This window comes from Pseudomyrmex gracilis, unplaced genomic scaffold (assembly GCF_002006095.1).
Source record: "Pseudomyrmex gracilis isolate BER0280 unplaced genomic scaffold, ASM200609v1 scaffold_20, whole genome shotgun sequence".
Taxonomy (NCBI): Eukaryota; Metazoa; Arthropoda; class Insecta; order Hymenoptera; family Formicidae; genus Pseudomyrmex; species Pseudomyrmex gracilis.
Window position 1 is genome coordinate 281,581 of NW_018020604.1, and position 27,635 is coordinate 309,215.

At 38.6% G+C, this 27,635-nt stretch overlaps 2 protein-coding genes across 6 annotated transcripts; one reads left to right on the forward strand and one right to left on the reverse strand.

The window, feature by feature from the left end:
- Positions 1–452: 452 nt before the first annotated feature.
- Positions 453–9,374, reverse strand: LOC109851796 (venom dipeptidyl peptidase 4). Of its 3 annotated transcripts, none has more exons than XM_020422246.1 (14): positions 8,948–9,374; positions 7,197–7,254; positions 6,802–7,022; positions 6,599–6,670; positions 6,462–6,514; positions 6,138–6,334; positions 5,778–5,947; positions 5,511–5,611; positions 5,135–5,386; positions 4,829–5,043; positions 3,260–3,542; positions 2,053–2,247; positions 1,739–1,899; positions 453–1,319 (listed from the first exon to the last, which is right to left on the reverse strand). In XM_020422246.1, exons 1-14 carry the CDS (start codon positions 8,984–8,986, stop codon positions 1,009–1,011), a joined length of 2,328 nt encoding a protein of 775 aa, XP_020277835.1. In that variant the 5' UTR covers positions 8,987–9,374; the 3' UTR covers positions 453–1,008. The 3 variants fall into 3 exon arrangements, with proteins under 3 accessions (XP_020277835.1, XP_020277836.1, XP_020277837.1); XM_020422247.1 differs by lacking the exon at positions 8,948–9,374 and adding an exon at positions 8,067–8,451; XM_020422248.1 differs by lacking the exons at positions 6,138–6,334; positions 6,462–6,514; positions 6,599–6,670; ... (1 more) ...; positions 7,197–7,254; positions 8,948–9,374 and adding an exon at positions 8,067–8,376.
- Positions 9,375–11,802: 2,428 nt separating this feature from the next.
- Positions 11,803–27,150, forward strand: LOC109851797 (MAGUK p55 subfamily member 6). 3 transcript variants are annotated; one of them, XM_020422249.1, is made up of 8 exons: positions 11,804–12,257; positions 16,754–16,869; positions 22,836–23,132; positions 23,670–23,906; positions 24,072–24,546; positions 24,648–24,982; positions 25,245–25,319; positions 25,647–27,150. In XM_020422249.1, exons 1-8 carry the CDS (start codon positions 12,158–12,160, stop codon positions 25,821–25,823), a joined length of 1,812 nt encoding a protein of 603 aa, XP_020277838.1. In that variant the 5' UTR covers positions 11,804–12,157; the 3' UTR covers positions 25,824–27,150. The 3 variants fall into 3 exon arrangements, with proteins under 3 accessions (XP_020277840.1, XP_020277838.1, XP_020277839.1); XM_020422250.1 differs by lacking the exon at positions 11,804–12,257 and adding an exon at positions 14,162–14,974; XM_020422251.1 differs by lacking the exon at positions 25,245–25,319 and having other exon boundaries at positions 11,803–12,257.
- Positions 27,151–27,635: the final 485 nt, after the last annotated feature.

Genomic DNA, 27,635 nt, shown 5'->3' on the forward strand with positions numbered 1-27,635 from the left:
TGATCTCCACTGACCGAAAAGAGTCATGAACTCTCTCTCTCTCTCTCTGGAAACTTGCTCGAATGTTTGAGCAAACATTTTTCTCCCCGACTGCCGAAGATTCCAGGTCAGCGAGCCAAGTTGCCTCGAGAAAATTCGTCCATCTTCGGCGCACAAGACACGCTCTGATACGACAAACGATATGATTAAAAATTTTTCTGCACTTCTTTTATGTTCGGACTTACTCGGAGTTAGGCACGGTCGAACGACAAAGACAAATTGTAATCAATAGAAGAAACAACTGGAAAATAAAATATATTTTGTTTTTCACAAGAGGACAAATTTTTAATTTCTAGTTTTTGTATGCAAAAAAAAAATAAAAAAACACGTCTCAAAATATATGACAAGATAAAACTTCGAAAGAAAGTTTTTATATTATTTTTACGTACAGTTTGTTATGTATTTTTATTTTCTATTTTAGTCATATATTTTGTGTGTTTTCTATCTGTCACACTGACAAACTCGCGTGAAATATATATTGGATTTATGGCACGAACGAAGCTTATATTCCATTTGGATTATAACTTCGCAGGATACAAATTTCGTGGATTATTACTTTATTAATGACAGCGAGTCGATAAGAGTCACTAAATTAATTGCAGTTTGTAATGTATTGTAACACTAAATCAACAGAAACTTCCGCATATTATTCGAATTTGGAGAAATGTCTTTGGTGGAAATTCATTAGCGGGATTAACGGGCGCGCACCGGGCGTGAGATTAGCTTAAAAATATATTATTTTAAACACACACGTCTGTATCCAATTATATTGAGGTGAAATTTTCAAAAACCAATTTCATTTGTATACCATTTTTGTTATTGCAAAATTGCTCGAATAAATTCCGCGTTAATTTCCCGATCATTTTTATTTCCCGCGTATTTTCCTCGTGTCGAAAAAATCGAATGCTTAATGCGACCGAAAATTTGTCGCAAAAAAACAATATTCTCTTTCGCTATAAAGAATTCGAGTCAACGGTCTAAGGCGAAGCATTCGCCCCAAAATTTGTCCATTGTGTGATACAGGTGAGCGTATACGTGTCTGAGATCGTGCGTCTCGTCCGTGTATGTGACCTGTTCGAACAGGATGTCATCATACTCGAGCGACTTGGCAAGCGCCATAGCTTGCTGGTAGTGCACGTTGTCGTCCGCGGTGCCGTGTATCAGCATGAACTTTTTGCCACGTATCCCACCCGCCCGTCGCGAGATGTCCGTGCGGTCGTAACCAGCAAGATTGTCCTCGTAAGTCGGCAGCCCCATGAATCGTTCCGTGTAAATGGAGTCTGTAACAAATGGCAGTGATAATTCTGAAAAGGGATACGTGCCGACACGTGCGTTTGATTTCCGTCCAAATTAGGAGAAACGTCGTGACGAAATTGGACAATTTTGCGAAATTTCAAAACACGTCAGGATTAATCAATATATTTCTTACGAAATGTCTCACTAAAATAAATTCTGCCGTAAAACAAGTCCTGGTGTAAAGAAAAATACACTAGGTGCACAAAACACTGTAAAAAAAAATATATAAAACCTATTTAGCAATTAAAATAAGTCTGTGAAGAAACATCTCTTTAAAAATAATATTTGACTTATTCTGTAAAAATAAATTTCTCAAGATCAATATTTTTCTCTCTCTCTCTCTCTCTCTTGTATATTTTAAACCTTTAGTATGTGCGCATTTGATAGATCTGTTTTTAATTACCGTAATAGATCCAGGAAGTTACGGGCGCCACAGATATACCGCACTTAAACACGGAAGCTGCATCAGTCGCGAGCGTCATGGCAGTAGTAAAACCACCGTAACTCCATCCCCATATGCCCGTTCTATTTGCGTCAATCCACTTGTACTGTTTCTGCAGAGCTCTGAAGAAACGGCGAGAAAAATATTAATTCTACTTAATGTCTTTCCCTAAGTAAAATTAAACAAAAGAAAATATTTTCTAACTTTCTAGTGAGAAAATTATTTCAAATTAAAACTGAAATAATTGAAGCAACTCTCTAACGTTTATTACTTACGCGGTAACGGCAATCGTGTCTTCAATTTCCACGGTTCCCATCTTTCTATAAATTTCAAAGAGCATCTTGCTGCCTTTAAAGGCAGATCCACGTCCATCGATCCACGCGTAGATCACGCGTTTGTTGGTTGTCATATAATATTCTAGATCGTATCTGACGGCTTCAGTGATTCTCACCGTGTTTGGACCGGCGTAACTGCGTGAAGATGAACATTTTGAGAAATCTTTAATCGCGCGCGAAGCAAAAGAAATACATTGTAAAATGTAAAAAATCTATTTTGAGCATGAAATAAAAATATGTATTATAAAATATAACATTTGTTTTTAACTCTTCTCGATATTCACATTGTAGTCTGTTTTATTGAATTTTACGTATTGACAGCATGAATTTCTGAGTAGATAAAACGCTCAATATGTTGATATGTAGAGATGCTTTTTAAAAAAGAAGAGAAAATTGAGCAAGAGTCATTAAAGGTAATCGATCGTTATGAGAGCCTCGACACGAGTCGGCCGAACAAACAAACTCGATCAACAGTGACTCTAATTTTAAATGGAAATCGCGACTTTCTCTGCCATTTCGATCAATCACATAGCGCATATGCTTGTGCAATTGCACATTGTAGCTGCTGGAAATAATGTACGACAAACACTTTCACTGAGAAGATTAAAACAACAGGAAAGCACGTGTATATATAAACAATAATGTCAACTTCAATCAAATTCATTAATTGTAAGAAGATACTACTCGTCTCAAGGTTGTTGTTTTATATTATGCAACATTGTTGACCGGCAATTTTATGCACTTTGTAATTTGTGCACAAACCTTAGAATTATTACAGACTTGCTTTATTCCAAATCTCATATAAAATATTATTTTTTATACAATTCCTGCATTTCGAGCTTTAATAATTGCGTAATCTGATGCAAACACGAGTAATCGGTCAATGTTTGTGCGTGAAAACACGAGATAATCGGTCAACACCGGTGTGTTAAGAGGTTTTAAAAATATGACATTGTAAAAATATTTGTATATTTAAAACAGACATCATATTAATATATGCTAAATAATAAATGTATATTTTTGCGAAAATATATGTGTTTTGCAAAAAAAACTGCTAATTTCTCTGCTAAAATATATATTTTTTTACATTTTTGTTAATAAAACAATGAAAAAAATCTTTTTCCAATATTTAAAAATTTTTACTTACACATACAATAACATGGGATATGATTTACTTTCGTCGAAATCGTGGGGCAGCATTAATCTGACCGTGCAATCATAACCGTTCACGGTGACGTTGAAGTCTCTTTGTTGCGGCATCAATCGTCCCGACAACGATTTTCTTAATGCCGCGTTATTTCTCCAAGTCAAGATTGACTGATGATTTGAATCGTAAATTGTCACCGTCGTTGGATCCGGTCCGAAACACGAAAGAGTGTAATACGATCGGAACTTTGAAAAAACTGCGCTTGCGTAGGTGCATTTATTTCCTGCAATGTTCACAAATGTGTTTTTCTTAATATAAAAATCGTCCCAATTTGTTCGCGTACATGCAATCTTCATAGTGCTGACTTCTCGTGCCACTTTAATTCTCTTTGATGTTTTGCAATTTCCGGTATCGTTTTTTTTTTTTTTTTGGGACATATGCGCAATATCGAGATGTAACGTAAAATTCTGCCCGCTATAACCGCGGCACACACTCCGTCGAAGGAATACGGGAAGCATAAATTTCTGTACTCTCTACTTTTCAGTAGTCGGAGTAAATTCCGCAGACATCATATTTTAAAGGATATAAAGGTGCGCCCGCCGGCAGCGGCACATCGACCGGCATCGAGCTTATCAAGATCTTCTCGTAGATTTTTTTTGACGCGCAAAACAGTCCGGCGAATTAATCTTCTTCGCGATAGCGCTCGATTCTGAGAGCGCAGCTGCCGTTGGGTTACAGTAGCTGGAAAAACTCGCGCGAAAAGTAATATTTCAGTCGTCGGTTCTTTGTGCCACGACGTTGCGCATTAAGTCGAACCTTTCGAGTCCCCTCGGCATCGCCGATGAGGAGATAAGTTCGTGCCAAGTTCGCGAGGGAAAAATTTGAAAATTCTTATTTGAATTCACATCGGCGCATTTCTGGCACGGGTGCGCCGCAAAAATATGGACCAAGAAAATTGCGGCGATTTTCAACGGGAAATGAAATGTCCCCGTAGATTACGTCAACGCCAGTCGCGTAATCTCCAAGTTTCGCGCGCGCGAATCCTTGCGCGTCCATATATACCGACCACCTCGCGCAAAGTGCACGCGCGTGCTAAATATTCATGAACGCGACCTGCAGCTTTCAGATGCAACTATTCCCGATGGACTTTCTCGTTCTAATTGGAACGTGTACCTATCACCTGGACAGGCTTGCGAACGTCGTCAGCGGCGGGTTTCCATAATTTCCCCGCCACCTACGGGATTTTAAACGCTTCCCCGTTTTCCCCCAAACTCATTTCGAGTAATCAAACACGAATTTCTAACGATCGAACATTTTAGGAACTACGAAGTTTTCGTAAATTTTCGAGAGTCTACTATTCCCTCGGAGGGACGCCGTGCTTTAAGTAGAACGTTCCGATTCCGAATATTTCGCGGCGAGATAAAATTAGAGCGTTCGTGCACGATATAAAGCTCGTCATCTAGAACCGATGAAAAATGCTGAGCGCATTCTTTTCTCTCTCTCTCTCTCTCTCTCTCTCGCTCTCTTGCATTTCTTATGTTCGATGTTCGTGAATTCTCGAGGACTCACCTTCCGGCGTAAGCATCTCGCAGGATATGCAAGTCGGCTTCTGGCTCGCGTCCAGAGGCACGGAATACAAATTTCTCTGGCCCGGTTTGCCCGGTGCCGTGGCGAGATAGTAAACTCTGTTTCTCAACGAATCGACGGCCACTACGATGTGCACCTCGGAGGGATCGGGCGTCAGATCCACCGGCGAAACGAACTCGTTGTTATTATATTCGTATCTATGCGATGTCGAGATGGGATAAAAAAAATAAAAAAAAAATAAAAATAAATAAAACGTTTGTAAAAAGAAATAAACGTTTGCTTCTTCACCTGATTATATGTCGGAATCTACCGGCGCTGGAGCCGGAATCCACGCGCCGTAATAGCAACGCGTAACCGCCTCCGGCTATTACAGGACGATTCGGTTGTAACCAGCCCTCCGTTTCTTCGTCCTTCAAGATCGGATTACCAGCACCCTGCGTATCGTACATGATCAACTGGGATTTAGTCTGCACGCGGTTCGCCCACGTCACGAGTACACGCGTCGCGTTCCACCAGTTCACGGTAAATAAAACATTGTCACTGCGAAAGCAGAAAAATCAAGCACGCGATCGAAAATAAAACAAAGCTAACTTAGCAATAACAAATATAAATAATAAATAGCAAATATCGCTAACAATATACAATAAAAAACTTGTTGACTTGCCTGCCAATCGCGTCAACGGGAGCGGCCAAAACAATTGGTTTTGACGACGGATCGGTTAAATCGATTATCGATACGGTTGCTATTGGATTCGATGTGCCCACCTGCAGATAAAAAACAAAATAATATGAAAAACAGCGTGCATTATTTATCAATACGTAAAATAATTGTAAGAAAATTATAGCGGATTAAATAAAATATTTTATATACACGTTTACTCTATTTTTTGTTGCAAATTCTTATGTTTAGCGACACTTCGGAGATTTTCACCTTGGGATACTTGATCTTCACCGACGTGGGATACTGGTCGTTAAGAGAACCAGGCTCGCCATAATGGAAGTAAGTTATGTCCTTTACCACGGTATCGTTGAAGGTCGCAAAAGCTAGATGTCGTCCATCCGGCGAATACCACATCGCGGTCGCGGACGAGAGTACTTCCTCTGTAATCAGCGTTGTTTCTCGCGATTACATCTGTTCACGTAATTAACTGACGCGAATACAAATTTTCAGAAACGCGTGCACATCGTCTCGGGCGAAATGTTTGCCATTTGCGCAAAATATTTTATTTTATTCGCGTTGTTTGACGCGTGTGTAACACACACTTCTATACGAAAGTTTTCTTGATTTTACCTTCGTACACCCAGTCCGGAATTCCATTGTAAATGTCTTTGGATTCGCCGCTCGTCGTCACTCTTCGCAGCACATTCTGATCGTCATTAAACTTTATGTGATAAATATCACGGTTATGAACGTAAACCAAGTCGTTACCGGTCGGAGACCACAGCGCCAGCGAAATAGGCGCTGATTTCGCGATTTTTGTAAAAACGCTGAGGAATAAGAATAAGAAATTCTTTTCTCACAGTAAGAACTTTTGTTCTTTTTGTAAGAACAAAAATTGTCGATAATGCATCAACATTCGTAACAAGTGTATCGTAAAAATGTAAATATACTTGCCGGCTCTTCGTGTCATACACTGTGTAACGTGCGAGAGTCGAGTGTCTGAATACCTATTCAAATTAGTGTTAATGCAAATGAGTTTTTTTTTTTTTTTTCACGGCAACTAGTTAACAAAAATTAAACGATACACTCACTTGTTTACTATCTAAACCGAAGCAAATATATCGTTTGTCGGCCGAGAAGAATACTGTGGATAACATAAAACCCTAAAATAATTGTAACATCAAGATATGTTGAAAATAACAATTCAATCGGAATAAACTTTGATAACAAAATAGATCATCGTTTAGATCAAGATCTCGAAGTTATTAAAACTTGTCGTGATTGAAATTCTTACTGGCAAACCTGTTCCGTCAAACAACAATGTGGTCTTTCCCGTTTTTACATTATAAACAGTGACACTGCTTGTGAGAAAACTCGCGACCATAATTTCGTGATCCGAGATCCACGTGCCGTTGAAGCCGTAAGCGTAAAAGGCGCGACGATAAATGTCTTCCAAAGTAAACGGATCCTTTTTGATTTCATCATTGACGGTACTATTGTCGTTGATACTTGAAACTGTGAGCAGGAAGAATTAACACGAGAAATGTGTATAAATACATGATTAAAATTTATTCACAAACATACATATTAGCATTATTATTAATATAATAACGCATTTGCATATTTATATTAAAATTTGCGTTAATGAATATTAATGAGAATTGAAATTAACTAGAGATCGATTTTTACCAGACCGTGATTGTCCGAGAACGATCGCGCAACCGCACAGCGTCAAAAGTCGTAGAATCTGAAAGAATTTGGAATATCACGTAATCAGAAAACGTAATGTTAACACGAACAAATTGCGTTTCTTTGTTGTTGTTTTTTTTCGATAAATGAATTACAATCTTATCGCTAGTATTAACAACTCGAGCGAAGAAGATAAATTCATTTAATCAAGATTACGATTCCTGCCTGTGACACAATATTTGAGGATCTCTGGCAAATGTAAGATTGATAACCGATAACGGGAAGATTGATTAAAAATAGAATATATCACACGCCATGATGGATTAATACTTCAGACGCATTGTCCCGTCATCTTTGTCTTTTCTGCGACGCGAAGAGAAAAAAAAAGAAATAACGAAGCGGAAACGCGATAAATTGAGACAGTTCAAACTCTCGCAACTTTTCCAACGGTCGTGCACATCTGACGAAAAGTGCTCTTCACGAACTTATCGATTCAATGTGTCCAGACGTTGCGCTCGTCCCAAGAGTGAAATCGAAACAGAAGTAAGTCGGAGATAAAAGCTGCCCCCCTCGCTCGCGAAACCGAGAAGATCGAGAGTCTCGATAGGTCGATACTTATTTTGGCGGTTGCTCCTCTTAAGTGTACACGTGGGATGCTAAAAGCAAGATACCGTCAGGTTTTTTTTTTTTTTAACTCCATAGAAACGTTACACAAGCGCACAGCTGTATCAAACTTTATATGTACAGCAATTTATTTGTACAAGGTTTGTCAAAAATTCATTGTATCAATCACAGCATCGCGGCAAAACTCTATTTTGTGTGTCAGAGTCACACAAAAATACGTTCCGCGTGTTCGCTGGAACAACGTACCGTATGTCTCGCCATGACGATCATCTGCCGATTTGTGAATCATGAACTCCGAATGGCGAGTGAAAAACCTGCTGGTGCGACGGCGGACGATCTCGCGAGTTCGACGGAGACTAATATTTCGCGCGCTCTCTCGATGTGTTCGCAGCAGGTGCTCCCACTTCTTTCGACAAATCAGGGGCATATCCATGAGTGAGCGCGTGTTTTCCTCGTGTGTACGTTGTACTTCTATCTCTTTCTCTCTCTCTCTCTCTCTCTCTCTGACTTATATTAATGCATTCTACTATCTGCCGATGCTTGTCAAGATCCCCGTCTCACAAGAAATCAAGACAATCCTCTTATTAAAGCATTCATATTTCTTTTTCTTTTTCTCGTTTACGTAAGAAGCCCCAGTTCGGCTTATTAAATTTGTTATCTCTCATAATTACAATTTCAAAGATAAAAATTAAAACAAAATATGCAAATTGTTAAAGAGATATATCATTGCAAAACAAAAATTACATAAATATTTGTTTCGTTAATAAACTAAACAATTATTGATTATCAAAATTTATATATGCGTATATTATATTATATTATATATATATAGTATAATATATATATAAATAATATAATTAGTAGATAGTATATTATATTATATTATATATATATAATATAATATATATATAAATAATATAATATATATACAATATAATATAATATTATACAAGTTTTAACTTGCGCTGAACACAGTGCACATAAAAAAATATATATACATATAACGTGCGGGTTTACATAGAAGACTAGACTGACGCTATTTGATAACGTCAGCTGACTTTTGATAAAGTTCTGGGCGTTTATTATACATGTGATAAACATGTGTTATTACGACGATTATTACGTACCTCTTTTCCTGAAACGTCACGATTTGATGGACGTAACATTGCAACAACAATCACACCGTAAAATGGTAGAAGTCGTGACAGAAAATCAAAGTTGGAAAAAACGCGACGATGCGACGTGTAGCATTAAATCCCGCGTATTACCGTTATCAAGGACGTTATTTAACACATGAGCGATAAACGACAATAGTCGGTGTTTATGTACTCTAGTCAGATAAGAAATACATGTGTTATTTAATCACACACACACGTATACAAAGTACGCGCGCGCGTTTTCTTAAAATATATTAAAAATTGATTGATTTGATAAAACAATACTGTTTAACTAACAACATCGAAGGAATTTAAATTCATGCAAACTTGTTGAATAAATTATCACGTTATAGCAATTATAAATTGTGTGTGTATGTGTGTTAATCATTAACTAAATTATTTATTCGCTTTAGCATAATTTAATTAACGTAAAATGTTTTTGCGCGTAATGTATTGAAAATATAATTCTCCGTGTCTTCGCAAATATAAAATCTGCTGTAAATCGACGTGGTAAAAGCAAAGCAAAATTTTAACGATTTTTACTTATCACAAAATGTCATTTAGAAATATTGTACGTGCATATTGATAGTATGCATAAAAAAAATTGATTTAACTTGATTTTTCTTGTAACATAAAATCGATACGAAAAATCATGTGTGTCGTGTATTGTTATAGTATAAATCGCTATCAGCGAAAAAAAAGTTTACGTGTTTGACTTCAAAATATAATAATACCGACATAAAAATCACAGCCGAAACCACTGTTGTAGCGTTTTTGCAACTTGCGTTTTTTTTGTCACAAATCATATTTATTTAGAAATCATTAGTGGACTTTCACCATTTTGCGCATCTCCGCTTCTTCACGATGAATAATCTTTTCACCATCACTGTGTTCTTTATCTTCGTTAGTTATTTTTTATATACAATTTTATGTAACACACTCAATGTGCCGAAAATATTTCCTTTCGCTTTACTTGATATGAATCACTTCAAAAAACGCGATCACCATCGTACGGAATTCAACGGGTCAATGCCGTAATCATGGAGAAAAAGAAGCACCCAACCTTTCTCACGTGTCACAGAACATCATCTCACAGTGTTGCTCGTGACACACTTCGCGAGAGGAAGAATTACTGTCATCATCATTGTCATAACCCTCTCCATCTTCGTCCTAGTTGTTTCGCACGTAATTCATAAATCTCCACTTCGTAGTAATCAGCCAATCTGATTTGATTGAAAGGTCGCCTATATCGTCGTATTACCGACAATAAAATGACGAAAATATTTGGAAAATTGCATACGTCATAGGGCGTACGAGAAGTGAAATAATAAGCTACTAAGGATAAAAAAGATACTCTCTTCTTCTCTTCCTAGAGAATTATAGAAATATAACTTTGCAATTGAATTCCTTGGAAATGAAACTTTGAAAGAGTAAAAAAACTTAGATGATAAAAGAAATTATATTTTTTTCATTGGTATGATAAAATCTTAATTTAAGTTAATGTAAAGAGGAAGTAAAGAGAAAATCCGAACTGATAAATGCCAGAAAGCGATCGCAGTTTATTTCTCATATTTTGATCGGCGTTATATTCGTCAATAGCTGCAATAGCTGCGCACACTTCCAGAAAAGTTTGACCTCTTCGTCGACATCTAAATTTGCATTTCCTCATCTTATTGACTTACTTTTTAACGCTGCGGGGAAATACAGACTATTACTTTTTTATTTGATAATGAAATTCCTCAAAGTTGCTTATTTGAAATGTAGAACAATGTAGAACAATGCAATTGTACATTTGTGTTTGAATAAAATTAAATATATATGCAATTTTTTTTCTAAAAAATAATATTAATATTTAATATATGTATATATAATTTTTATATTAAATAATTAAATATATTCCTTTTCTAAAAACCAATTTGCACTTACATCACGATAAAAGAGATATAAATAAAAATTGTGTTCAAGTAAATAATTATAGATAATTTCAATTGCAAGGAGCTGCTGCATTGACGCTAGTCGCCATCTTCTCCTAATGGCACGAAGTACTGAAACGCCGCTGCTTGAGTTACCTACCGTTAAAGGCCTCGCGTTTGCTTTAATATAAATGTATCCTACGTATTCTATAGAGCCTCGAGATCGCATTTGGTTCTCATTACTTGCCAGTAGATGACTCTTAAACTCTACAAGTTTAAAATAAAAAATTCAAGGAAAAATATGTGTTTTTTTTGTTTGCTTTACACATTTATGCGCGGTCACGATATTGATAAAATAATGTGAAACGCTCCATATAAATCAATATAAATATAAAAAGAGTTTTTGTATGTATTTTTTAACTTTTCTGTGACACTTAAACATTAAAAATAAAAATTCTTTTCTTTATGCACAGGTCAGGTTTAAAAACGTTTTCAATAGTTTGCTTAAAAATATAACACAAAGTGAAACAAATAGAAGATGTTGATTTCAAAAATAGAATGTTGTATCCATATCCCGAAGCGTAGAGAAAACAAAGAAAAATAAAATTTGTCTAAAATTCGGGACGACAGCTACGTGACAGACACGGAAGTGTTATTTCCAACTTCCGTGACAACATTGCGTCAGTTCTCCTTCGCGCACAACTCCGCGAAGAATATTGTTGACCCTTCGTGGGCGCGTTTGCTATCGATCGAGGGGTTATAATACGTACCAGTCGCGTAGCCACGACTGGTCGAGAAAATCAGCCAGGGTGAGGAAGAGAGAAGGAAAGAGTGATAGAAAAGGGGGTACGAAGACCACCCCCTTGCGGGCCGACGACTATAAGTACCGGTCGCGGTCGGTTCGCGCGGCTTATGAACGCCCTGCTCGCGGCCCCCGCATATCTTGTTTTCACGCTCGCGGAAAAACGTGGCGCCGAAGCGGTTTCGATCTATGAATAGATCCTGATCTATCCGTCGGAACGTCGTTCATTTCCCATCGCGGAGCGCGTCGGTCCGCGATTATCGGTCGAACGGAAATCGTCGATTCACGTCGAGTCAACGCAACACATAGCACGTGTAATTTCCGACGCGGAATGACGACCTTCAGATGTGATCAAAGAATCGACGAGGAACCGTCCGGTAACGACCGGCTACGACGCGAAAGACTCGACTGATTCACCGAGGCAGACGCGATGTCGCCCAGATTCACTTCGGATAGTCAGTCGAGATGAGGAAGAGCAAATCAAAGGTGGACGTCATCGATGACGTCTGCGGATGCTCCGCTCTGTCGTCGATCATTCAGAAGAAGGAGTTAAATTCTACCTCGGGTAAGAAACTTATTTTCCTGTTTTCTTTTACGTCCCGAGCGTGTTGAGTTAACTCTCTTCGAGTTATCGATGTCGTTAGTTTGCGTAATATATGCATTTGAAGGAAAATTATTTCTCATTGAGAAACCAGAGAAAAATTGAATAATTGTTTGAACACACATTACATTTGCGCGAACACTTCAGCGAATTCCGGTTGTAAATATTTCTATTTTAACGTAACTGTCTCAATGACCGGACATGTACCAATGGACGGACATTTATTAAAGAAATAATTATTACATATAGGGGAGAACGAGGTCACGGCGCTCAGCGGGTCGGACCGATCACCTCAATTACAAGAATGCTAAAGAATAACATATATTATTTTTTGTGTCTAATGTTTTATATAAAATTTCATAGAAAATTTATCTAAATTAACAGTATTATACGTATATAAGTAACTACAAAAAGGATAAAATCAATTTAACGTAAAGATATTAATAAATTTTCTTAAGTGAATGTCATTACCCCGTTCTCCGCTACAAACATTAAACAATTTTCAATAATTAATATTAATAACGGCTCGATGAAACAAATTATAATACAAAAAAAAAACCAAAGAGCCTATGGTCCAGGTGTTAAAGATGAAAAAATTTTATAATTTTATAAAATTTTATAATGTTATAATTTTCATATTTATTGTAAAGAAGAATAGCTCCAAATATTTTAAAATATAATAATGTGAATATGGCAGTTGGAGAAACTCCAACTGCCATATTCACATTATTATATTTCATATTATTATTATGTAAACAGTGCTGAAGATGATCAACAATAAAGAGTGATCGAAACGTCCGACACTGCGTTTTATATTGCATCTAAACGTCCACCTTCAACCTGGACCATAAGCTCTTTGATTTGTTTTTGTATTACAATTTTCAATGTTTTAAGTATTTTTATAAGATATATTTTTGAATATCAGTGAACACGAAAAGCAATAAAAAAACACCACTTGTGTGAAATGGCGTAATATTTAAATCACCTGACCGCGTGAAATACTTCCTGTCGAATTTCCTGAGTTTGTTGGCACCGGCGAGGGCTAACGAAAGTTTGTCTACGGTGCGAATCAATCGATTGCCACGCACGTGTTCTTTAGACAACGGAAACCTCATGCGATCGATGACGCTCGTCGTACAACCTTGAACGAGAAAAGAGAGCAACTGATTGCTTACAACTTCCACTTGCCTCGTAACGGAGAAGCCTCTTCGGAGCAAAAACATTTCCGGTAATCATCGACGCGTCGAATTTTACTTTCATTCGATTTTATCTCTGCGTTTTTTCTCCTTCTCATTATTTTTTGTCAATATGCTACTTAAACGAGATGATGATCTTTCCCACAAAGAACATACATATTTATCGAAATGCGATCAATTAAGTTTTTATTGTTGCAACGTTTTTCTGTTATCTTTTTCTTCTTCGCTTTTAACAATTACCGCACTGTTGTTTCTTGCTATTTTTTTTCTCGAAAGTACATTTTATCAAAATGCAATTGTCAAATTTTTTCAGTAATTACTTTGCATCAAGATGAGATAAACTGCAATCTGCTATCTGTTTTGCAATATGACGCTTATAGTTGTTAAAATACTTTCTTTCTAATTGCAATTATCTTTTAATTAACGATTTCTTAGCGAAAAAATTGTTACTGTGAGCGACAACAGCAGCAAGAGCAACTTGCGTGAAAGACCAAAATAGTCCCGAACGCCTTGAACAATCGGTGCTTTGGCAATTCTCGTTTCTGTGATTTTTCCTCTCTTCTTTTGCGTTCTGTTCTGCGTCCCCTCCATCGCAGCTGGTTTGTTTCTGGATACACGATCGTCTGCGACCCTTCGTAAAAGTCAGAATCTCTAAACCAGTCGGCGGCCGGTGGCGCTTAGGATTTCTTGAGAGCCCCCGCTGATCTCTCGCTCGTCTCTTGTGGTTTTTGTTTTCAACGTGCTTTCTCTTCTGTTGCAATATTTGTTTCACAATTTGTTCAGGCCTAAGAGCCACCGGGGAAACACACTTGCTCGAGACAATTTTCGAACAAATTCTCTAGATGTGACACCTGAAGACAGTGTGAATGAACGTCATCAAGTCTACCCTAGTTGCTCCCCACTATTCTGACGAGGTGCCATTTGCGGTCCCCCCGTCTGGTCCAGGGTCTTCGGACCCAGGCAGGTGTGTAAGACACGGTACTTCCATTCACTGCAAGATAGTAGAGAGGAAAGCAACGACGGAGACGTTCTCCTTGTGTGTTGCCGGATAAAGTGATTTAAATCGCATATAAAACAGTGACAATCACAAACAGATTTAATAACTGTAATTAAAATCAAAATTGATTTTGTCGAATCTGAAATTCAAAGAGAAGAGATTGATCATTTAGAGAAATTTCTCAAAAAAACGCTCAAGTGAGAAGCGATTCGATCTCAATGTGATAAAGAGTTTTGTGTTTATAAAAAAATGCGACGAAAACTGTAAAAAACAAAAAACACTGCGCGAAAATGTGATTAAACGTTTATCGATGTGAAAAGTTCTCTGTGGCGAACGAAGAGTTTATTCGTACAGGATTTTGCAAAATCTGTAAAATTGACCATTTGTTATCATGGTCCGCTTCGGAAGGAAAGAGAAGCTGGAAAATCGGCGATTGCTGGCCAGCATGGATACCGTGAACGGCGCGATTATTCATCAAATCGATAACGGTAACACTTTCGTTAATTGTTTAACGCGCGAACGTTTGATCGCAAATACACAGACACTTTGCGAATAAACTTAAAAAAAAAAAAACAAACAAATAAACAGAGGTACTTTTTAAAAAAATTGCTGTTATCTTTTTCTGAAAAATTGAAGAAAAATAAATTTGTTACTCGCGAGTTTTCCGATACGACATGTAGCGAGACACGCTTCCGCGAACATTCTGGGGACGGGAACGTAAACATTATCTCTGAGCTGCGTACTTTTAATTTCTCTCGCGTTTGCTTTACCCGCGGCATTTTTTTAACGTTGCGCTCGTAACGCACATAACGCGGTTACACACCTTTCGGTCGACAACTTTCAACTGTCGTTTCATTACCCGTTTCCTGTCTGCTGGCGTGTAAAATTTATACAGCGCATCGCAATTAATAACGGACCACGGCATCGCGTTCGATGAAATAATTATTAAAACTGATACAACAACAACTGCAAATGTTGCACGCATTAATAACATCAAAATAATATTATACATTAATATATTACTAATTTGTCAATAATATATTATAGAATGTATAATATGATTGATAACAACGTAAGAAGATAAATCCGGAATAAACGCAACAAATTGCACCAAATGTTACGCAAATTAATTTCAGATTATATTTGCAATTCGCGCATTTACATGTATCTAATTTACGTATCTAATTGTTATATTTCAATATTTTGCAATATGTGTCGCACGGGAAAATTTATCTGTATTGTTTCGCGCGCGAGAGAGAAAATGGTGATACATTAGAGCGAGAATTATTATCGGTTTGTTCTCTACATTGTACATCTCGCTGTTCTATCTACGCCTTAATGCTTTAATGGTATGCATTTATCATTCATGCGGAGCGTAGTTATTGGACAGGTTATTATTACATAGTCAAGTGGTTTTTCATCGATCATTCGAGGGTTTAAGCTTGTCATCGCGATAGATCAATAAGATTCGCAATGCGAAGTCTCTCAAAAACAACTTATTATTTTTCCGATAACATAAAACACATTTCGACAAATATATTTTCTTAATGTCCCAAGTGCGGAACAAGAATTTTAACACCAATAAACCGACGAGAGGTGCAATTTCACTTAAGTAGAGCGTGATAATAATATCTAAGAGGCCTTGAAAAGGCATACGCCACTTCGCGAAGTCGCAAATGGAGTTGACGTTAATTGAAACTCAGTTGAATATCTTATTTAGCAGCTTTGCGCTTTGCGAGCCTTGAGCTTATTTTAAATTAGATCAAACTCACGCTACAACATTCGCATATTACGTTCAACCCCTTCTGGAACAGACAATTTCTCGATTTCCGAATATTATTGTTTTATTCGCGCAGCTAATTGCAGATATACGTTTCCTACTCTCAGACATTTTATACTCTCATATGTTTTTTGAGGTGATACCAGTTTTAAATTTATTTTTATTTTTAGTTTATTTTTATTCAATTTTTTTATCGTTTTAAAAAAATTCAATAAAAACTTAATTAGAGAAGTATGTACTCTCAATTTCGAGGTTAACGCGTGACGCGTCGGCCACCTGTAGCTGACCCAATATTGATCAGACCGAAAGATGGCCACGCCCGGCTTCGGTGTCGCTGCGACCCCGTCGGCATCCCGTTTTCTCCCTGACCACCCTTTTCCAGCTACGTCCCGACCGTCGCCGCCGTAGTAGTACGCCGCGCGATGCCCCGTTTCTGACCCGTGAATCCAGCAGCTGATTATGACCGAGTGCGTCGTTCCTGTTCCAGCCGCGTTTATGCACGTGCGTGACAACATCGACGAGCTGGGCAAAGTCGCTGACGATACGGATTTGCTGTTCCTGAAGGGCCTGCTCGACAGCCCGGTCGTCACCTCCCTCGTGAAGGTGAGTGAGTGAATGTGAAAACTCGCCGCGTGCTGCACTTTGCTCCGATATATGTTTATGAAAATAAAAAAAGACTGTAATGAAAACCGATACCGAGATATTGTAGTTTTCTTTGCGCGGCGAGCAAGTCGTAAAATCGAGCGAGTGGATATGATTCCATCCTGTGTGCGCGTCGTCGAAGACGTTTAATACGCGCGTGTGTGTTCGTGTGATCGTTATCCGACGTTTACTATGAAAATTTACAACGTAGATTTACGAGCACATTTGTGCGCACCGTGATATAAATTTTTTTTTTTTTTAATTTGTTGAACGAAAAATTAAAAGATTTATGGGAGGTTTCTGGCTGCTTGCCTGAATCCCCCGTGTCGTTGAACCGACAGCTAATTCCGTGATCGAGCACGTTTTCTCAAACGTGATTGTCGCAGTGATCGATGAATAAAACGTTTGCTCATTTAAATTGGTGATTGCGCGATTACACGTTCCTAAATATTCATTACATTAGTTTTCTTTCTGTTTCTCTCTTTCTATGAAAAAATCAAATAATTCAATATTTTCTTGTGCGTGTTAATATAAATAATAATATAACGTAATAATATAAAGTATAATATAGATAAATAATAATATAAATGATTTAATTAATAATTTTTTGCGCACGTGGATTTAAATACTTTTTTGCATCGAATAAGCGAGAGTTCTTTTGCAAGAACGCGGAATGCGTTCGGAATTGTTTATGCCTCGTTTAATCGCGTGCGTTGCCGAACGTTCTGTGTTATTAACTCACGAGGAGCAAATAACATCGTTTCACTAGAGCGGGCTTCGCGCGCTCGACGACGACGACGACGACGCGAGCGAGAGCCGAACACTCTCCGTTCGTTACTCGCATCATGGAAAAAAAATAATTTCGGGAACAGACGTTATTTTTCTTCGATCTGCACGTGCTTTCACGTATGGCTGCTTGCATCATACGCACGCCACTTGAATACACCCGCGACTCCCACGCTATTTCGGTCGCGACACACTTCTCGCGAAGCGCGACGAACACCGCGTATCTCGAGATGGCCTTCGACAAAAATATTATATCCGGCGATGGACTGGAAAATGTTATTGTGTGACGCAATCTATTCCACGGCAGTTGATTATTCGCAGATATGTAAAATCGATATCACAATTGCAATCCTTTCTACGTCAAAGAGACAAAATGTTTGAAAGCATAAAAGTTTCGAGATATTGAGATTGAAAGAGTTTTTTGTCTTAAATAATTAATTATATTGACGTTGTGTATGGTAATATATCTCTTGACGTTTATAAGTTCGAATTTTCTCTGATATAATATTTTTTTTATCGCAAAAGACACAGAGTAAATTCATAATATATAAATGTTTATAAATTTACTCTTATATTTACACAATTGTACGGTAAATGAATCGAGTTTTTCTCGACTTGTTCCTTTCCTTTAAAATTTTAAAGAATCTTTTCAGTATCTCTTCGTCGTCTGCACATGTGCGCATTCGTGATACGCTCGTTCTCCCCTCGTTTGAATCACCGCGGACCCACATTCCGATAGTTTACCTGGCGCGCAGGTAGAACACGTGACAGGTAGGTAGGAGCGTCCGAGAAGCTATTAAAGACTCGACTCACGTTTCCCGTCGAATTTTTTCGCGTCGAATTGAATCAACAATAGAAAGCGCTGACAACCACACCTGGTCTCTCTACTTTTGCAGAGAAACTGAGTCGAGAAAAATCTTTCTCTCGTAGAAGTGCGAATAAATTCAATCCGACTAATTGATGACCGAAAAACGAAGTAGAAGACCGTAAAGAAAACAAGCTAAACATATTTGTGGAAAGAAGAATCGGAATTTTCGTCACAACTTGAACGAATAAAACGGATTATAAATCTACTAGGGAAAAGAATTAGGATTTACGATGATCCCCCCTTCTTTAATTAGCGAATCTGCTCTTGTTCTTCTACTCGTGATGTCACGTCACGAATGATAATTACCCGCGACCTCGCGGGACCTTTTAATTGAGCGGGTCATAGGCGCCTCCATAGGAGTCATCGCTTCTACTCGCAGAAATCCAGACGCGAGCATGCGTGTCGCGAACACGAAGACACACGCGGTTTACGTGCGTGTTCTTCGACGTCGTGGCGTGTACATACGACGATGTAATTTCATTCGGTGAGTCGGGCTTTGTAATCGCAAGAGGAAGTGGGAGAAACGTACAACATGTTGTTGGCTCACGTGTGCAGATGACAGGACTGTATACACGCATCTCGTAAACTCTTATCAAACACTCGGTTTTTTCTTATCTTGTTGCGGAATCAAGTCAATACTTCGCGCAGGTGAATTTGCTTTTTTATTTATTTATACTTGAGCAGAATCGTTTTTCTACAGCGCGAAGACGGCGCTTCTTTTAAATTTTTTTACCGCGTCAAATTAACGAGAAATCAGAATTTGCTGATAAATCAACAACTAATCGGATTTTGCTCGTCACCGTACATTCATCATCGTTGGACGTATTGTATTACCATTGACGTTATTTGCAATTCATTGACTCACTCGAATAAATTGCTTAGTTCTTATAAAACTTACTTACGCACGTAAGTTGAAGTAAAACAGTCTACGAATCACTATCTGTTGTGAAATTTGAAGCAATCACTACCACACGCAGTCTGCTTAAAATATATTTACAAATATTGTTCGTTGTTATTGGATATTATTTGCAAGAAAATAAATAATGTGAAGAAGAGCGAATGACGCGATAAGAATGTTACAAAATGACAAATCTGTTTTCTTTCTACTTGTTCTACGGATCTTTTGAAAGAAGATAGAAAAGAAACTCTGTAACACAGAAAGCAATTATTCTTTGTCCCGTTAACAAACTACCTACTACTACTACTAAACGTTAGTACTTTTTAAACGTTAATTAAAAGAATTGTAAATAGCTTCAAAAAAGGACTCACTTGCGTTAACAATGTCCTAGATTAGATAAGCAATTTCATATTTATATTGTTTCTCCGTTTGAAACAAAGAAACAAAGAAAACAAAGAAGAAAAAAAAAGAGAAATCCCATTAATCTCATATCACGTATTTTAAAAACTGGAGTTTTTCAATCTCTTCTAAAGAGTAGACGAGAGACATCAAGATCAGATTCAATTCGTTCAATTCAAGACCTACGCATTATATTTCCGACACCGAAAATAATTTGCACTCGACGATCTCTCCGGAAGAAACGCGCTTGACAAAGACCAATCGCGTGCACGTTTGTCACACAAAGCGACGACGACCCGTGGCTTCAGCGATGCGCGGTTACGCTCCTGGAGCGAACGTAGCGAAGTGTTGCATTGCCAGGAGAGGAAGGGCCCCCACCTGTTTCAGAACGGCAGAAAACGACTCGCCTGAACGGGCTGTCCACGGAGAAGGGATGCGCGACGTCAGTATAGGCGCGGCAGTTTTCTGACGTTGCTTACCTAAGCCAGAGTGTCGCGCAACATACCGAACCAGAAAGCTTGCCACCCTCGTCAACATATGTCGTTTGCGTTTCTCTAACCCCTGTGTGTTAGGTCTAATTTCTCGTCATATTTGTCCGGTTCTCTCGGCTCACGCCGATCGATAACCACCGCGGGAGCATCGACACGCATTTGACGCCAGTACGGTCGAGACACCGCGCTACAGCCTTCTCTCATCGAGGTGAGTGGTGAGCATCGTCGAAAAGCGGCGGTAAAGTATCATCTGGAAGTATTATTCTCGTCTCGCGGCTTTTTTTGTTTTTCTTTCTTTGAGTGAAGTTGGAAAAGGGCGCTCCGGAAGAAAAACGCCAAGTACATACATTTAACGGAGTTCGTAATTGGAGCGCCACGTTTGTTTTTTTTTCTTTTTCATTAAGAAGTACGCGACGCGACAATAATTGAGAATTCGTAGAACCGATGCGGAAATCGATTCTGACCGATTGTCGAGTCGAATTTCTTTTTTACTAGATAGAAAAAACTTTAACGAATCGAATCTCACGATGATACACGGAAGAGAAACGGAAGAAAAGTCCTCGTTTTCTCGCGTTTACTCACGCGATTTTGCTTGCCAAGTTTGTGGCGTGGCTGTTGCTCTCCTCGCGCGAATCGTGATGATTTGCAAATCGAGCGGAGCTATTCGTTTCTCGCGAGACGATTCATCTAGGATTCGCGATCTCTCCGCGGTAAAGTGAATAAACAAATTCCGGGAAGTTTTATAGCTTATAAACAATCGCGGGCGCGGCTATAATAAGTGCATCTCTGACGTAGTCTCTCATAAATCTCGTATTTTGATGCAATCTCGAAGTCGGGATGCAATTTCGATCTGATCGGTCGACGAAACGCGATTTCTCTCGACGCGATCTCGCATCCGACGATCCGTGACGAATCGCTTTAACAAATCCCGCGTGATAAACGAGCGGATTCGCGAACTTCGGAGCACGTGGACGTGTTCGTCGAATAAACAAACTTGGAGAAAATATTGGAAAGACTTTTGGAAAAATTGGAAAGAAACTTTTCGAAAGAAATGTATAGCCTCTATTTTAAAACCGGTCTTTAATCTCGTTTGAAATGGAGAAACCAGCAGACAATTTCGTAACTCACGGCGCGCATACTCGAAAGAACTCTCGTCTCGATATTGGCGATCGCTACAAAGCTACGTATAATTGCTGCAACTCTCGCGCGATGAAATAATTCGACGATGAATCATCGCACAACCTGCGATTATAAATCCCGCATTTGTTCATTCTTACATACGTGCGCGACACTAGAAGCGTGTCAGACAAAAGATAAACTGTGTGAACTTTAAAATATTTTTGTTTACGAAAATAAATTAAACATAAATAAACTGAACGTTCCAAGTGTGTGTGTGTGAACGCGCTAATTGTGACAAGTAACGTGTGAGCGCCCCGTAAGAGAATTTTGAAGAAATATATGTTACATGAATTATGTAATAGGTTTTGTATTGACGATCGTCAGGGAATGACCCACTTTTGCAATTGTATTCGTTTATTGTGTGACCACTGCTCCGTTCCGAGCAAACGTAGAATTACCGTCTTGCCGTGTCGATTACATTATCTTTAATTTAATCAACGGTTGTCGGCACTACAATCGTCATTAATAACGCATTTACAGACAGAAATCTGACAGTCCGACTGTAATACATTAATTTTTCTAATTTGTATAAAATTTGTTTTAAATATATTCTATCTGTATTTTATTATACGTTTTTTTTATATATTGTTTAAGTGTGTGCCGTTTTTTTCAATTTAAAAACAACTTCCTACTACAAACTGTAAAAATAACTTTCTAAAACAAACTTTAAAATGGAAATTTATATTGCGAACTGCGATAAGAAAAAAAAACATACACGTATTCGAGCTTGTGAAAAGCTTGTTTAACTAATGTTGCAAAATTGCGTACGAAAGTGGTCAAATATTGAATACCCGGCGAAATTTGTTGATTCAACAACGTGTATAGTTTCTCCATTTGCTTCTCTTCCTGACCCCGATAGAAGAAGCGTGTAAGGCACCGTGTGCTATCTCGTGGTGAATTTAACGCGGAAATCCGTTCCGACTTTCATGATCACACAAGCAAGAGTTACGGTTTTACGATGTTACCTTAAATACGAGCACGAACGTAACGAACGTACTGTTTAAACAATATCGATAAATCAGCGGACAAATGTATCTCTCAGCGTGTACATTTTCTAAAAAAAAAAAAAAAAAAAAAGAAACAAAACAACTGCAAATATTATGAATTAATAAAATAAGCAACAACCGGACTGTACGTAACTTTAGATAAAACTATGAAGGTAACATGAGAAAAGATCTTTTTGTCACATGTACAGAAAAACGATTAAAGCGCGCGAAGGAGAAAGAGTTACTTTGTGGAAGAATTACATCTACGTCCATGAGAAACCAGTTTTAACGGGTGTTGATTCGAGATCTCTGCGTGCCAGGTTCAGGAGCGTCTCGAGGATCCGCCGGTGCCCGTGAAGCCGGTATGCTCGTCCGTCTGTGACATCGTCGACGAGGTGTGTCACTTCTTCCGTGCCTCCAGAAATCCGTACGCTCGGGAATTGGTGAACCTTCTCGGCAATCCGCACTTACGAGCTCTTCTGGAGACGCACGACGCGATCGTGGAACGTAGAAGAGCATCCGAATCGCGTCCCGTTACAGTGACAATGCCGACGAACAAAAAGGAAGCGGTGCCCATCAGGGTGGTCGGCCTTAGAAGACAACCAGATGAACCTTTGGTAGGTTTTTACGCGTACAAAGTGACAAGTTTTAATATTCAGAAGACCGTCTTTTTTTTATCTGTACAAAAATATATTCTTTTTTATCTTTTTTGTTTGCGTGTCTGATAGAAAACCATATATCTATAAATAAGTTTTTTAACGAGAGAATCTTCAATCAAAATATGCAAGAAAACCTAGAATCTATGTGAGGCTTTATTGAGAAGTTTATCGTGAGAGAATCTCCTCGAGTTAGCTCGTGCCAGATTCGCGCTTAGAGAAAAGACGGAAATGCCACTTGCAGTTCATAAATAAGTTGAAACGTTTATTTTCACCGAGCGAGTACGATTGCTACTACCGCGTGTGTTTCATTGATGCTGTTGCGTTTCTTCTTTAATATCAAAACTGGGCTTTTCGGAATCGTCGTTGATTGACGTTTTCTTATTAGATGAGAAAAGAAACTCCACTGTGTGTGTGTTTCTCTCACATAAAACATATCCTTTCCCAGACGCGACAAAAGCGAGATGACGTTTCCGATGATGTGTATCTTTTTCTCAGGGATTGACGATTCAGGTCGACGAGTCCGGAAACATGGTGATAGCCAGGATTCTCGGTGGCAGCACAGCAGCTCGTCAGGAACTTCTGAGAACGGGCGAGGTGATACTCGAAGTCAACGGCAAGCAGGTTCGAAATCCCGAGGAGCTTCAGCAGGCGATTCAAGAGGCCAAGGAGAATTTATCTCTGAAATTAGCTCCGGGTATCGCCTCTGATTCGAATCGGTCTCTTAAGTCTACGGTAAGTGCACATCGAGCTATTTTTCCACCTCGATGCCTTCGCTAACCGTCACGTTTTTATCCTCCTCTTCCACGGTGCTCGTTCAAGCGTTGAAAATGCGACGTCGCGTAACATTGAAAATCACGACTTTGTTGTCGATTCGCCTTGTTTGATCTGTCGTTACAGTGTTACATGAGAGCTCTCTTCGATTACAATCCGTCGGAGGACACGCTCTTGCCTTGTCGAGAAATCGGTCTGCCCTTCCAGAAGGGTGACATTCTGCAGATTGTTGATCAGGCCGATCCGAACTGGTGGCAGGCGCGACGGGTGGAGGGCGAGAGCCTCGGATCGCCCGGTTTGATACCTTCGTTGGAGCTGGAGGAACGCAGAAAGGCCTTCGTGCCGCCCGAGGCCGATTTCGTTCACAAGATCAGTATATGCGGCACGAGGATATCCAAGAAGAAGAAGAGGAAGATGTACCAGTCCAAGTCGAACGGCGAATTCGACGGCGCCGAGTTGCTGCTTTACGAAGAGGTCGCTCGGATGCCGCCGTTTCGACGTAAGACCCTGGCTCTGGTAGGACCGCGCGGTGTGGGCCGACGAACTCTGAAGAACAGGTTGATCAACAGCGATCCCGAGAAATTCGGCACTATTGTACCCTGTAAGAAATCTTCCTGATCGCCTGATCAATAATACGTGCGTCACGTATATTGTCAATTAATGCGGAGTTACGAGAATATAATCGGTTTTTTTTTTTTTTAGTTACATCCAGACCACCGAGAGTTCTCGAGGAGGACGGCAAGAGCTACTGGTTCACCGATCGCGAGAGCATGGAGCAAGATATCAGGGAGCACAGATTTCTGGAGCACGGTGAACACGGCGGACACTTGTACGGCACGAAATTAGACTCCGTGCGAGAAATGATAAGATCCGGCAAGATGTGCGTGCTGGACTGCAGTCCGGCCGCGCTCAAGATCCTTCACAACAGCACGGAATTCATGCCTTACGTCATTTTCATCGCCGCGCCCGGAATGGAGCAGCTTAAGTCCCTGTACGATCTCGGAAGATCGACCGGCGCCAGCAGTCGAAATCTCACGGTATTTTTCGCCTCCTTGAAAAAGTCGCTTCAAACATTTTCTCTGTACAAATTGTCTCTCATATCATATCCAAAAATTGTCTTGTTCGTTTGACTCTCTTTGCCCTCCCCCCCCCTCTTCTTCTAGAGAGCTATTTTCATTGAACTCCATTTTTGTAATGCTAGCAACATGTAAATTTGTTTCGTTGTACTTCAATTTTATTTTTTATCCCGTCAGTTTGATTTTTAATTCGTTGTATATATTTGATGTTGGCTTTTGCTAGTTCGACCGCCAGAGTTCCATCAGATACAGTTCGAGAAGAGCCAGAACACTGGAATCCCTCGCATCTCTTTACGAGGTTTGTATTGCATGTTACATTTACGTTTGTTTTTTCCTTAGTATCGAGAATTTTTTCATTTTTTTATTCACACCGTAATTGTAATTCTCCGAAGCACGTTTGTACAATATCCTTTATTTGTAGCACTATACTACTTACAGCAGCAATAAGATTTGAATACGATATCTTCCTGCATAATATTGTTTTAAAGTCACGCAATAGAATTTTCATGAAAATGCTTAATTTCTTCTTAGCGTAAAAATTCAATAAAACGCATTTAGTATATAAATAAACATCGCTTGAAATTCACGCCGAACAAAGTAATTAATTAACGATTCGTCAATATAGGAAGACGATCTCAGATCCACGTTGGAGGAATCCGCGGCTTTGCAGAGAGCCTACGAGAAGTACATCGATCTCGTGATCGTGAACGAAGACTTCGACAACACGTTCAGACAAGTAGTCGAAGCTCTGGACTCTTTAGCCACGGAGCACCAATGGGTGCCGGTTAATTGGATCTATTAATTGGTTTTCTCAGGCGTAATATGTCGAATTGAGTCTGGAAGGTACCGAGTCGATGCGCGAATTGACGACAAACAAATATAATTCGACGTCGACAATCGCGCGTCTCGGAATTCATTCAGCGAAATCCACCGCGAATAATTGAGGGCCATGACTTTTTTTTTTTTGTTCTGTTCACGCGCTCGAAACAACAAAGGCACGTGTAATCAAAGTACAAAGAATGCTATACACTTCGTGCCGCGCGGAGCGATATCGATACTGTTGCCTAATGATCAAGAATCTCAATTAAACAATTAAATACACCATAGCGTATTTACGTTCGTTATAAGTTTTATGTCAACGGCTCGTTCTGCTTGCAGAAACTCGTCATCAAAAAATTTTTTTTACCCAGTGTCGATGTAAGACGAATAAGAAAAGAAAAAACTAATTTTTCATCACAAACAATTTACAACGCGAGTTACATTGTTTTACTGCCACTTTGTACAACGACTGCAATCAGCAAACGAGTCGATTAATGTAAGTGTTGAACCGCCGTCCAGTTAATTTTAGTGTAATATTTTAATATATTTTCAACTTTAGTTGCGTGACACGCGTTTCTAAAACGATCAGCCACATGTACTATCGCGTTATCATTCGCGTTTATCCGTTCGAACGCATTATATGTTTCTCGTGTTTCGTTCGCGCATTCTGTTTCACGTCTCATTTTGCCGCTCGTGCACGCTAAGTATATTTCCTGGCATAGAGTGCCTTAATCAGTGAATTCTATACTATGCCGAATTTATTGCAATAACACACCGGCCATAATATTGTAAAAACTAGTTATTACCAACGAATTGTGTTCGCACGAAAGTGGAGTTGTAGCGGTGATCGACATATACAGAGACAAAAGATTCTACTTGTCTTCTATTCCACTCGGAGTGTTTTTTTATTTTTACGTAATCTCTTTTATTTGAATGAGCGTAATTCCGGCATAATATAGAACTCACTGGTCTCGTTAGCGCAAGCTTATAATCGGGTTGATGCGAAGACCTACTACGTCGAGAAAGACGTCTTATACATTGGAGATTTACATAAGACAAAAAACTAGTAACACAATTTCTAATATCCTATGTGGATAGTCACAGAAGAACATATACCATACATACATATATACGCATACATATGTATATGTAGCAAAGTGGACTACCTTGTACAGATCTGCAATGACACATGTCAAATGTCTGCTGTACATGTTGAATCTAAACATCTGTTCTGAAGAGCAACACAGTGATACACGTGGAATAAAGTTTATTAAGCGTTTGTTACGAATAAAAATTTCAAATTAGAAGTATGACACACGTGAATATAAATTATTTCAATATTCCCATCCTCTACCTAACATATTTATTCCTAATACGCGATTTTTAATTTACGCGAGTACAAATTTATGATTTTACGTTCACATTAGTTGATATGATTTTAAGTCTGAGGGGATTTATTTTAAAAAAAAGTAGATTTTATAACATAATCTTGTTAAGAAAATATATAAAAGAAGTTAGAAAAAATTCTAACAATTCAAGAAAAAATTCACGAAAGAATTCTTCAAAGAATTCATAACTGTCAAAGAACTCTAAAAATGTTAAAAAAATGTAAGAGAGAATTATAAACAAGTCTAGAAAGTGGAAAGATAATATAAAACTTCAAATTATATGCAGAAATTCAATACACACATCAAAATTAATAGATGAATATAAATATCAATAAAAACAATATGAATATACAAATAAAAATTTATATATATATATATACCACCACCACAAATATAAAAATAGCAAA